This window comes from Calonectris borealis, chromosome 18 (assembly GCF_964195595.1).
Source record: "Calonectris borealis chromosome 18, bCalBor7.hap1.2, whole genome shotgun sequence".
Classification (NCBI taxonomy): domain Eukaryota; kingdom Metazoa; phylum Chordata; class Aves; order Procellariiformes; family Procellariidae; genus Calonectris; species Calonectris borealis.
In genome coordinates, this window is record NC_134329.1 from 5661912 (window position 1) to 5674352 (window position 12441).

Genomic DNA, 12441 nt, shown 5'->3' on the forward strand with positions numbered 1-12441 from the left:
TTTTATGTTTCATATTCAACTAGTTCATCCATTGTGCTAAACAGTAACTTTCATTAAATCCCAAGTATACCACAAAACATTTGTTTTATGGCCAGGACCACTGGCAAGTGAACGCTTAGTGATACGGTGCTTAATATGACAAGAATATCTTCACGCTTCCATCCCTGCAGAGAAATAGTCGGCTTTTTTGACAGTGTTGCACTATGCAGTTCTGTGATGCTTAAGAACAAACAACTGCAGAAAGCAAGCCTAATAATATTGGCAGCATTACATTTTCTTACATACATTGCTTTCTGTTGCTCTTTCCTTTCTCATTAACACCCTTTCTTCTTCCTGGTTTGAGCTAATCTTTCTCTTCGGATTCTGTGCACATTTTGGTTCCTTTATTGGTCCTGTTCTTCATCATAACTCGATTTTTATAGTCAGGATCTCTGCTTTTGTTACTTTTTTGTTACTCTCGGAATCCTCATCAGTGTTCTTCCAGAGTTTCTCTCTCCCAGCCCATCCTTTTCTCACTATTTTTCTTTATCTTTCACTTAGTGGTTTATGTATCTGCCTCCTGGAGATGAGGAGCACCCGTACTTCATTAAATACATGTCAGCTAATCAGTGCATAGTAGAAAAGCATCCGACCCTGCCAAAGCACTGTGACCGATCTACCTCATGTCTTTGCGAGGGTAGAAATGCTACATTGGGTATTTCGAGCAGTGTGGCTCCATGCTGAAGTATCACGAGCTGTTAAAAATCTAAGCAGCATAATTTACAGCTGCTTCCCCGCCCAAAAGAAACTCTGTATACCCCGTCCCCAAAAAACCTCAGCGGTGGCTGAGGCTGGTTCTGGTCCTGGCCAGGGAAAAGTAGTCCTGGTCATGTAGATCGTTACTTCTCTCTTACTAACCAACAGCGCAATAGGTTCTTTATGTGGTAGCTCACAGTTTTATTTTACGTTTAGATGCGTAAGAAGGGTTCCGTTCGAGGCACTTTGGCTGCTGACGTCTAGAGGAGTTCTCTGTAGGTTCTGAGGCAAATCAAGCTGTGTAAGTCAACTGCTGGATGGAAAAGGAGAAAAGTGATTGATGTTCTGATGGATGGGAATTGCTGGCAGAAATCATCTAAATGGACATATAACCAGATAACACTTCTGGGCCTTACCTCCCTCCTGTTTGATAACCTTGTTGTGATCAACAGTTGGAGATGACCCTTGGTGTCCAGGGTACATAAGAGACCTTCTCCACAGACGGGCACTGTAATAGGCTGGGCAGGAGCTCGGTCCGGTGGCAGAATGCCTGAGGCGTTGGCCACGTAACCTGGTTCTTTGTGCTTATCTAGTACAGAAACCCAAAGCGCGGACCTGTTGTCATCACCGCGCTGGCACTGAGCGCTGAAGCCTGCAAGTAGTCTTTTGGGCACAAATCAGAAAAGTCAGTGAGCATCATTTTGCTACGCACTTAGTAGCAAAGTGATATGTGGACTCAGTCCACGTAATTCAGGGAGGGTGTGGACTGTCATCTTCAAAGCACGTTAAGTTCTTGAAATCCAGTTCCACGCAGATACTTATAAATACTAAATTGTGTTAAAACTGTTACTGCGGGAAACCGATTGTCCAAGAGTTGCAAGCTTTTGAGTATTTGTGTTCAGTACTTTAATGTTGGTGTTTCCCGCTGTGACTGTTTTAATACTGCAGAGGGGATCCCCAGCCAAAGCAGTTTTAAAATCCTGCTGATTAGTGTGAGGCTCCTCAGAGGCTGGAGCTGCTGTCCACCAGTGAGATTCCCTAACAAGTCCTGCATTGCTTCGGTATGACTTGCTCAGTCCTGGTGATGTTTTGACTGCCCTGCCCTATTTTTCTTGGAGATTAATAAAACTGCCTATTTGGAACTTACTGTCTGAAGAAACTATTAATGCTTAGTTGTATATTTTCTTTCTCCACAGTTACGTAATCGAGGCCAAGTCAGAGGAACAAGTGCTGCCAATGATGAATGATGATGGATTTAACCGTCACATGCAGTGTTGATATACAAATGTGTGTGTGGATGCATGATTATTTGTATATAATTATATATACGCACATGCATACTGGAGGGGGTTGTTACAGTGTCTCCAGGGTACTATACCTGTCCTCAGCAAAGAGTCAAAGGAAACTGCTTTCATTATGTATACCTGAAGCAAATAAAAATCAACTGAGTAGTGTCATTTAAAGGATGAATTAACTGCAGAATTATGCTAACTGGTATGTTTCATGAATGTCAATACTGGACCAATTTATTCCCTACTTGTTTTTTTCCTGTCTTGAGTCACTCTGCTATAACTTGCCCATATCTCATTATAATGAAACAGATTCAAATAAGTTAATTTCAGTTTTGTGTCTTCCCTATGTGATTATTTTTGAAATAGGAACAACGAATGTATTTATAGCTATTTATTTCTGGATTATCCTATAGTCAAATCAGAAAAAAATTTCTATTAGTGGAAATTGGAAGACTTTTACTGTTGAATACGTTTAACCCAAACTTTATCCATTCACTGATTTAAAAGAAAAAAAAATCATGTTTTATTGGACTTTTGTACATTGAAATGCTAATGTTTTTTCTTCATTAAAATTGGCAAGATTAAGGAAACATGGCTTGTGATTTATAAAATATTGCAACTTGAAATTTTCCAGAAGCTGGCTTTTTAGACAAAGATACTGACAATACTTGTACAATATTTCAAATATATCTTAGGCCATGCAGTGAAAGTGAAGGGGGATGATAGCCCTTCCCTAAAGTAATACTTGCTGTTAACGAAATTGCTGTCTTCCAGAGTTTCACTTTGGAAGCTATGCAAATGGTCTTGATTTCACACACATCGCGCAATGGAATATAATTGTGATTTTAGCTCTTTTCATGTTGAAAATACACTTTAAAAGAGATGTATACTTTCAGATATGATGAAAGTTTGAATTGTAGCATCTGACATATTTCTCTGATATTTGTTAGGAGTAGACACATAAAAGAAAAGATGGTATAATAAAGACCTCCTGTAGATAACTCTCAAATAGGGAAAATGTCTTCAGCATTTTTTAAGGAAATATTCAGAGCATATCGTAGATATATATTATGAAAATGCTTGCTAGATCAGAAACAAATTATTTTAAAAACACTAGTTAGATAAAATTCTATTGCTGCCTGGTTTCCTCCCAGCATCCCCAGAAACCTCGGTGGGGTAAGCCTTGCTTAAGCTTCCATCTTCATAATCTCACATACATCCAAGTATTTTTGAGTCATTTTGGACCTACTTTGCTTAAAGAAGGAGTGATCTGATTTCCATTACGGGCAGTGACAAAATTTTCCTAAACTTCCAGGGCAGGCCAGCTCTGCCGTGCGACCTGCCCTGCCGGGGTGCCTGTCTGCTGGCAGTGCCAGGCACTGGCGCGTCTGCCGGGGCCTGGGCATTTGTACCTCTCGCCTGTGTAATTGCACCCTCCTACCTTCCCTGCTGCAAAATTTTTTTTTCCTTTCTGGATTAGCAGTTAAATGGTTATTTGTCCTCTGTACCATCATATACATAGAGACATGCACACACACATATGATTTTAAAAGTGTTTACAGCCAGGAGGGCTGCTGCACACCTGGAAACACAAGGGCTCAGTTCTCTCTTCAGTGCTGGAATACGAGTCCCGCTGTCATTAATGTGAGTCGTAATGCAAACTGAGGGAAAGGGACCCTACAACTTTCATGTTTTTTGACTAGTGAAAATTTGAGAGAATCTTGTAGTGAATGTAAAATGTTTAGTTTACTTTGGCAGTCTCTGGTGTGACCTACAGTAAAACAGTCAATGAAATTTAATTAAATAAATTTGATCATAAAATGCTCTGTCTCTTGTCTTAGGTATTAGTATTTGCAGTTTGCTAATGAGCTGGAATTTAGTTTTATTGAGCTGTTCAAGAAGTCCTCTAAGGATGCGCTCCAGTGATTGTTAGCTCAAACCTGTGTTTAAATGTTCGGGAGGGAAGGGCTTGATTGGATTTTTGTTTTGTTTTTAGGATTTCAAACTGAGCAACGCGCCTTGTCACTATCTAGAGTAGGGAGAAGATGGTTTGCTTTTGTTGTGTATTATGACTGCCTACCTTAACGTGCCAGCCTGACAGTTTTGCAAACACTTGCATTTGATGTTCCTGGTCTACAGCGGCTCTCTGGTCTGTGGCTGTCTTCATGTGTTACAGCTGCTGCTAATTCTGCATCTTGCCTATGCAAGGGAAGGATCACCCCCACTGTGCAGAGGGGCCGGGGTGGTACAAGGAGGAGGCTGGCATTGGGGAATGGAGGCGTGGAAGTCGCCTTGCCCAGTGTAGAGGCTGATTTCTAAAAGCATGGCTCCTTCAGACTGACGTAGTGAACAACTGCTCTTGCAGAACACCTGAGGAAGGGGCACGTAAATGTGCGGGTCTCTTGGCGAGGATGGCTGAGGAACCTTTTAAGCTGGGGTAAGATCATATGAGTATAGAATACGTATGTACGGGGTGTGGGGGAACAGTTGGGCAATTACAGGCCTGTTTAGTCTGATACACAAGGCTTCAGAACAGACTGGAGAAATAATTAGAAATGGAGTAAGTAATATAAAACTAACAGAGGCAGCTGCAAGTGGGTTGAAGGGGATGATTGTGTTATGTACCGGAGCACTTGCCGTGTCCTTGGAAGAATAAAGAGATGTATTAGACTGGGAGAGGTGAAGCTGCTCAGAGCAGCAGAGGTGGAGTCCAGGCGGGAGAAGGGGGTTGCGGATGGCGGGTGCCTCCTGAGCAGTGCACGGTGCCAGGGGTGCTGATGAGGGCGGACCCTCCCCAGCTAGTCCTCGTTGTCCAGCTCCTCTCTCCTCATTGCTCTCACCCGCCTGGCTGCAGAGGGGGCTCGCAGCTGCCTGTGCTTTGCAGACTGGTGGCTTCCAGGCCTGTGCGGGGAGGGCAGCGGAGCGGCAGGGGCAGCTGCTCGAGTCGAGAGGGGCTCGTGGAGGAGTTCGTGTTTCTGCCCAGCAGTGCTGGCCTTTCCTGGCTGCGTCACTGATCAGATGCGTCTCCTGGTAAGTTAGCTGGCCTCAAGATGAGGAGCAGGAGCTCGCTAATGTTGATTAAAACCATTGTTCCACAGGGTGAGAAATCTAGAAATGGACCGTGGGCTGCCAATCTGCTGAAGCTGCTGGATTTCAGAAATCATTTGTGATTTTTAAGAGTTTTTTTAAAAATACATAGTCATTGTTAGGTAGTGTGGGGTCCTCCTTCTCCCCAATCAGGCCTCAGTAAGTGCTGCAAGAGCTGCGGAGTGGAACAAGAAGAGACTTTGTGCTCAGTACATACCGGACAGAAGCTTGCCTTTCAGTGCCCTGTTGGAAGCTGGGTCTGGTCTCCCCTCCCTGGCTTCAGCTTTCTTAAAATGGAGCATCCCAATACTGACCTAGTCTTTATTTCAAGTGTTTAAAAATAACCTAACTGCTGGAGTGAGGAAGAGGTGAGCAGAATTGTGGCAGGAAAAATACTCTGTTCAGTCATATAACTGATAAATTACAGAAAGGCTTGAGAGTAATGGCTGCTTATTGCAAGGCAACTTTGCAGTTTTTACAACAATAGTGCAACTTTTCCTCTCAGGTCCCAGTTTTCAGCATTTCCTGATGAAAGCTTGAGTTAAACTGGCGTCTGCGTTGCTGCCTGGAATTGCCTGCTTTACTCCTGTATTTTTTTTGCCCTCTTCTCAGCACTTGCTACACATGAGCTTTCACTGACGAGGTCGCTGGCACTGGGTTTACTGCCTGTCCCTGCTGACCGGGTATGCTCAGGGTTTGCCCCCTGACCGCAGAGGCTACTCATGGCTGGAGAACAGCCGAGGGCTGCGGAGCACAGCAGGGGCAGCTGGAGCAGGAGCTGCTGTTGCCCCTGAGCGCTGGGATGTGTTACGGGATGCTGGAAGTGATTTCCAGCAATGCTTTAGTGCAGAGAGGTATCTCAGAGACATGGCGCTTCTCTACAGCAGTGCGTGTGAGGGGCAAAGGGTCTCGCACTAAGGCTCGGTCCATGCGGGAAGCAGGCTGGCACCTCAGCGTCTGGAGCTGGCTCCGGGGAAGAGCAGCAGCTGCAGCAAGAAAACAGTTTAGACTGACTAGTTGTTTTTCCGCTTTCAGCAGCGAGTCTGTCAGCAGGAAGGATGCTTATTTTACCTGAACAAAAGTCAGGGCTGCATATCAAATAGGAAGGAAGATGCACGCGCCTCCGTCCCCGGTCTGGTGTTGGAAACCTGCAGCTGGCACTAGCTAAAGCTCCTTGAGGGTGGCAGCAAGGCAGGAGACGGCGTGTGGAGACCCACTCGATATGGGCACTCGGGCAATTCACAGCCCTACTCAGTGTCTGGGGAGCAGGAACTTGTGAAGGGGGTGATGGTGCACGTCTCGGTGGTACAGACGGCGGTGGGAGAGCGGGAGGGTTGTTGGGCTGTGACCCCCACCCACAGGGGGGGCTGCCTTCTGCTGAGGGGGCAGAGGAGGGTGGCTGCCTGGGGGGCTGCCCCGCTCTCAGAGAGCAGGTTTGGCACCGAGCCCCAGCCTGGCCTGGAAGGGCCGTGCCTGGTCTGGGCTTGGTGACACCCCCACCGCTGCCTTCAGGGTGCTTTTTTTTTCAGGTGGATGTATGGTGATGGGCAGCGTTGTTCACACGGGTTTTTTCTTGGCGGAAGGCTCAGAGCAAGGAAACACCACTTCCTCGGGGTGTTTCTGAATGTAACACAAAGCCTGCCACACAATATAAACTGAGCAGGGCCACTCTGATCTGTGTCCAGCTCTGCGTGCAGTCCTCTTTGGGTAAGCGGGAAGAGTTTCCCACAAACGTGTGTCAGGCTGGTCTCTGGACCGATGCTACTCTGAAATCGGTTCTCTAAGGGGCTGTTCAGCACCTCGGAGCTGTGTTAACTGCCCTCCCGTGTGGGCACGGCTCTGACTCTCAGATTTCTGCCTGCTAAGGTTGTGTAATCGCCTGCTATAAATTGAAACTTGTATGGCTCCTTTTGGTAAATGCAAAATTGAATTCTTTTTTTTACTACACAGCTTGTTTAGCTTCCAGATGGTAAACCAACATGAAGTAATGGCAGTGCAACATAGTTTTGTTATAATGGATATGTAAACGTGATATTTATTCACTGCAATAGACTGCTGTGAACCATATTCCAGCAGTAACCTTTTAAATCCATCACTTGGCTGCACATAAGTGTGGTCTAAAAGGGAGTTGTAAGGAATTTGTTTTTTTCTGTAAGTTTTTTTTAATCATTGAAAAGAAAGGGGAATGTTTTCTGTCTTTTGCCTTAATGTGTGGACTCGGAAACGTCAGAAAAAAATCTGCTGAGATCTGTGTTTTGGGATTTTGGGTTTTTCCACCCTAACGCCATTCTAAGTGCTCTCTGAGCATTTTGAAATGTCTCTGATAAGAAAACTTACTATGAATTTCCCAAAACTCAGTTGATTCAGCTGTATTTAGGAGCTACATCATGTACTTGGAAGTGCTCTTGCTCCTCTGTGTCTTGATGGCAGGGGTGAGCCAAGGTTGGGTCGTCAGCCGTTCCCACCGTTCTGGGATTCCTGACTCCAGCATCACCCGTTTTGCCATGTCCGTCACCGCCAAATCTGCGTTTCCAGAGGTGAGCACCCATGCATAAAGCATAGCTGTTCTTCCTCTTCACTCTGGAACAACTCTTCCACCATTCCTGTGAATAAACAGGGCAGGCTTCGCAGCCTGCTTCCCTTTTGTACGAAGGTGCCGAGGGCACCGAGGTGATCTCCCTACAGCACCGAGTCTGCTCTGGTCTCTGTGAAGACCGGTGGGGCTTAGTAACAAGTTACTTGGGAGCCGTGTCATTTCTCCTCGTTTTTAGCTTCTTTAAAAAAAAAAAAAGTCAGAAAGGCAGGTGACACCTTGTTCTTGTTGGCAGCTGCTGCATCTCCTGCAGTGAAATGGTATGACACCATCTCTTCCTTTGGCCACTACGTTTATTCGGCAGGATCCGAGGTCGGGCACGGTTTGCACAGGGGGAACCACTGGCATCCAGCTCTCGCCCAGGTGGTGGTAGATGCTTCCTGTCTGCAGTAACTACTAAAGCAACTGTAAAAGCAAGGGAACCGAGTTAATGTTCTCATCAAAGTCTTAATCAAAGTGGACACTGAGCCCCTCTGAACATTACATCAGCGAGGCCAGTCCTCAGTGTAAACAAGTGCTGTGGCAGAAACGGCTGACGTTATTTTTAACGTGTCCTTGCAAAACTGCTAGCTACACGCTATCTTTGCTTACAGCTCTGGGCCTTGACCTTGACCTGGCACTGCAGTGAAAAACAGACACGGGAGAGACAGGGAGGCGGGTGTGAAACATCAAGCTGACAAATTCTAAGCAAGAAAGAAAACCCCCAGCATTTAATTAAACTTCAGGAGAAAACGGCTCCAAATGAGCTGCTGCCTTCTGGCTGCCTGTGCCCGGCGGGTCCCGGGGGAGCCGGACCCGGCTGCCCCTTCCCCGTATCCCCCTCCGTGTGCGCCGAGGTCTAACAGCACGTTGGCACTTCGTGCAGCCTCACGTGTTCCCTACCCTCTCAGGGCCTGTCTGTGCAGGACAGTTCGGCCCACAACCACGGGACAACGCAGACGTTTGAGCTGAGCTGCCTGCGTTTGCCTGAGGAATCGAGGGATAGCGCAGAAAGTGTATTTACAGTGAGAAAATCGTACCTGCCTGCTCACCCCCTTAAACTGGTGCTGGGGACCAGGCGTGAGCCGAGCCCCGAGCACCAGCACCGGGACTGGTGTCTTCCGAGGGCCTCCGTGGCCGAACCCAGCCAGTGTATTTAAGTTGTGTGCGGCGACCGGCGGGTTTGTCCCTGGCGAAGGCGGTGTCTGCTGTTTAGAGGCTGCGGAGAGGAGAGGGACCGGAGCCTTCGGGAGGTGTGCCGGGAGCAGGTGACAACTGCTGGGCTGGTGTGTCAGTGAGTCTCCCTTTAAAATTTATTTTAGAAAGCTTTTTCCCAGGCACTGTGAGTTTGTGTCTCAGAGGAAAACTCAGAGATTGTCCTGTATGAGGCAAGGCTCCTGGCTGGTCACCTCTGGAGGATGCAGCTGCCTGATTTTTATTTTGATGTAGCAAAACCGCTGAGGGCAGGTATTAGAGCTCTTTTGTTTCTTCGTCTGTTCACCTGTTTGCGTTAGAGGACCTTTTTTCAGTCTCCTGAACCAGCAACAGAGTCTTTGAGCAACTGCAAATGCTTTTAAAACTGTCCCTTAATTTTGGCTACAAGGAAAAAATGGAAACATGCTAAAAAGACTAAATATAACGCAACAAGGTGTGTATTTATAGCAGTTCAACACGTTTGCTTCTCTCAGGACTCTAGAACACACAAAAGTGTATAAATAAGCACATCTGAGAGATACACAATAGACAAGGGAGACGGGAGCAGGTTTCTGCATGTGAGCGTGTGCCAGCGTGGGAGCACGAGCACAGGGAATGCTGGAATTGCAGAGGGACCTGGCCTGGCTGTTACAGTTTACTGCAATGGTAGAAATCTCTCCAATGATTTAACGAGGATTATTTAACCACCTGCCGAAATGCAGTTGTTCTGGCTGGACTCTCACAGGCCATGTGAAACACTCAGTATGAAGGCAAAAAATAGCTGTAAATAATTTTGTGTTGCATTTCCATAGCACTTCTAAAAACTGAAATTAATTCAGTTCCTGTTGTGCTTACACCACCGCCTCACAGGGCAAAATCCTGCTCCAGAACAGTTTTGCAAGACTGGAAGACCAAATCCTGTCCCTGTCCCCCCAAATGGGACTGGAACAGCTTCTCAAGAGAGGTTGGTGTGCTTCCCTTAAATATTGGTGAACTGTGCTAAAACCATTTGTGTCCCATGTTGGTAGTTTCAGCAAAGAGCTTGCTGGCAGCAAATAACGAGCTGTTAGCCGTTAGCTTTGATGCCATGGCTGTGTGGTAGGGGCAGCACGGCTGCGCCAGCCAGGTGGGTGCTCGGTCCGGCCCGGCCAGCGCTGCAGGGGTCGGCACTTGCGATCAACAGCTTGGGACTGAGATATTTAAAACCTATGTGTATTCAGTAAACAACAGGGATGATCGTCAGAGAAGGTGATGGACTGTTTGCAGGTGGAGGTGAAAGTTTCTGCCAGCAGCACGGCCAGCCCTGTTCCTGACTCGGGGCTGCTTCTGCGGGTGATATCGGTCTAAAATGTTATCTTGCCATGTGCAGCTTCTGTTTTCTATGTTGTTGGTGGATTTGTAGTTTTAACACCTCAGCGCACTGCTACTATCTGCCAACATCCACCAGCAAAAGCAGTCACAGCGTGTCGAATGGGCAGATAAATCTATGTCGGGTCTGGTGGTGATGTACAGGAGCTTCCACCTCTTTGCTTTGCATCCTTTGAACCCCAGAGCTGCTGAGCAGCATTGCCTTAAGGCCTTATTCCTACTTTGTTTTTAACCGTGCCTGACAGGTGGATCTTAACATCGCGACCTCTCCTCAAAGAGCTGCACTAAGTAAGTGCTTCACTTTAAATATTGAAATAGTATGATTAGGCTTGTCAGGAAGAATAAAATAGCTTTGTAACTTATAAGAAGCTTGCAACCTGTTTGCCACAGTTGCCATCTCTACAGACGTTGGCTGTGACAACGCGAGAAGCCGTTAAAGGAGGAGCGGATTTTGCTCAGGGTTAATCAAGGCAGGATGCTGGATGCTGACTAAAGCCTGAGCTCTGCAGGTCCACCCTGATGGGGAGCAGGCACGCGGGGCTGAGCTGGCACTGCAGAGCAGAGCGGGGAGGTCCCTGGCGGTTTGTGCCCTCGGGGGCTGCAGCCCCAGAGGCGCTGGGCTGTGCTGGGCGTGTTGGCAGGAGGATGGGTTCCCACAGAACGAGCTGCTACAGAGGATCTGTGGGAATAAAGCCTTGTTTGTGTCAGGAAGCGTGCGGAGAGCTCCATCGTCTGCCACGTGAACCGGCATCGCGGGCTAATGGCACGCACGAGACCTGTTGCAGTCACCAGTGCCCAAAGGATGCAGATGCAATCCAAACCAGTCTTAAGTGACACTGACCACCACGTGTTAAGTTTTGATGCTGTCATCCTCACTTGACAGTTGTGATTTTAGAAGAAAGGCTGGTGTTTGCGTAGGTGTGCTTGGGGAGAGGTTTCAGCCCCAGCTGGGTGTGTGGTGCCCGTGGCTGCCAGCCAGGCTCTGTCCCGCCACGAACCACAGGAACGGCTTGTTAGCTGATGCCAAATTCCTCCAGTCTCTGTTCCTTTTGTTTGCCATCACTGTTTAACATTAACTGATTTCAGTGTCTTCCTTCTGCTCCAGCCTGCTGAACAAGCGAGCACTGCTGAGACGTCGTGTGGCTCTTTCCCACTGCAGGGTCGCCTCTGCTGCGCCGCGCCCCATGTTCCGTTCAGACACCTCCGCTTCCCCGAGCCCTCCGTGCGCTCTGGGCCTCTCTCTGCTCTTTTTGCTTCCCTTCTGACCAGACCGTAAAAATGTCATTTTGCATGTGCTGGCCACCTGTGCCAGGCGCAGAAGGCTCTGCATGGGGGGTGCACAGCGCAGACCCCGCAGGTTCGCAGCAAGTTGGAAATATTGCACGTGGCCGGAGCCCTTGTCCCCAGAGCCCCAGGGTCATCCCGGGGGCGGCTACCGCAGCTCTGCCCTGCCTGGAGGCAGATGCAGGCGTGCGTGGGTGCTGGTGCCAGCCCCGTGGGGCTTTCCCTCCTGCACCTCCTGCTCTTGGCTGCTCTCACCATATTTTTAGCTGAGAGGAAGAACTTGTGGCTGCTTTGTGGTTAGAGCAGTTGACATTTCTATGTATCGCTAAATCATAATTGCTTGGTCGGAAGTGATTGAACATTAAAAGTTATAGGCCCGTGTCGGTTACGCTGGTGAACAACACCTCTCCACATGAGGCCAATGTTCACCTCTGCAAAGGCATGGGAGGGTTTGGACCCGGGTGATACGTGGAAAAGCCTGGTGATGTTAAAACTGTGTTTTGTTCAATTGCCTATTGGTGGACAAGGTCCTGATGGCTTTTATTTGCTCTTCCCTGTCAAATCTGTGGTGTATGAATATTAATGCCTTTCACTGAAATACGGAGGCTCTAGCTGTTTTCTAGGTTACGATGCGTAGAGCTCCCTAAGCGGGCACAGGTGACGTGGTTCCGAAGCGCGTCAGTAACTGCGCCGAGCAAAGGCTAAGCTGGGAGTGGGAAAACTGCGAGTGCCTCCTTCCTACAGGGACTGGTTGGAGGAGAAAAAGGCTCGGACAGGGGCTGCCAAAAGCGCTCGGGAGCAGTTCCACAGCAGCCACCGGCTGCCCGTGACTCGTTGGGTTCAGGCACAGCGGTTGAGCGAAGCCTGTTGCTTTCTGGGCTGGTTTGCCCTTCGCCACTTTAGGCGTCG

General features: G+C 47.9%; 1 protein-coding gene across 2 annotated transcripts in view; it reads left to right on the forward strand.

Annotated features, from left to right (window-relative positions):
• PITPNB (phosphatidylinositol transfer protein beta) overlaps window positions 1-2356 on the forward strand; it is a 34612-nt gene extending 32256 nt beyond the window's left edge. The window contains exons 11-12 of one of the 2 annotated variants that reach the window (XM_075167485.1): window positions 952-1036; window positions 1932-2356. In XM_075167485.1, coding sequence (XP_075023586.1) covers window positions 952-999 — 48 coding nt within the window. In that variant the 3' untranslated portion in view covers window positions 1000-1036; window positions 1932-2356. The remainder of the gene's footprint in view (window positions 1-951; window positions 1037-1931) is intronic. The other variant, XM_075167484.1, reaches the window with a different exon arrangement.
• The last annotated feature ends 10085 nt before the right edge of the window (window positions 2357-12441 follow it).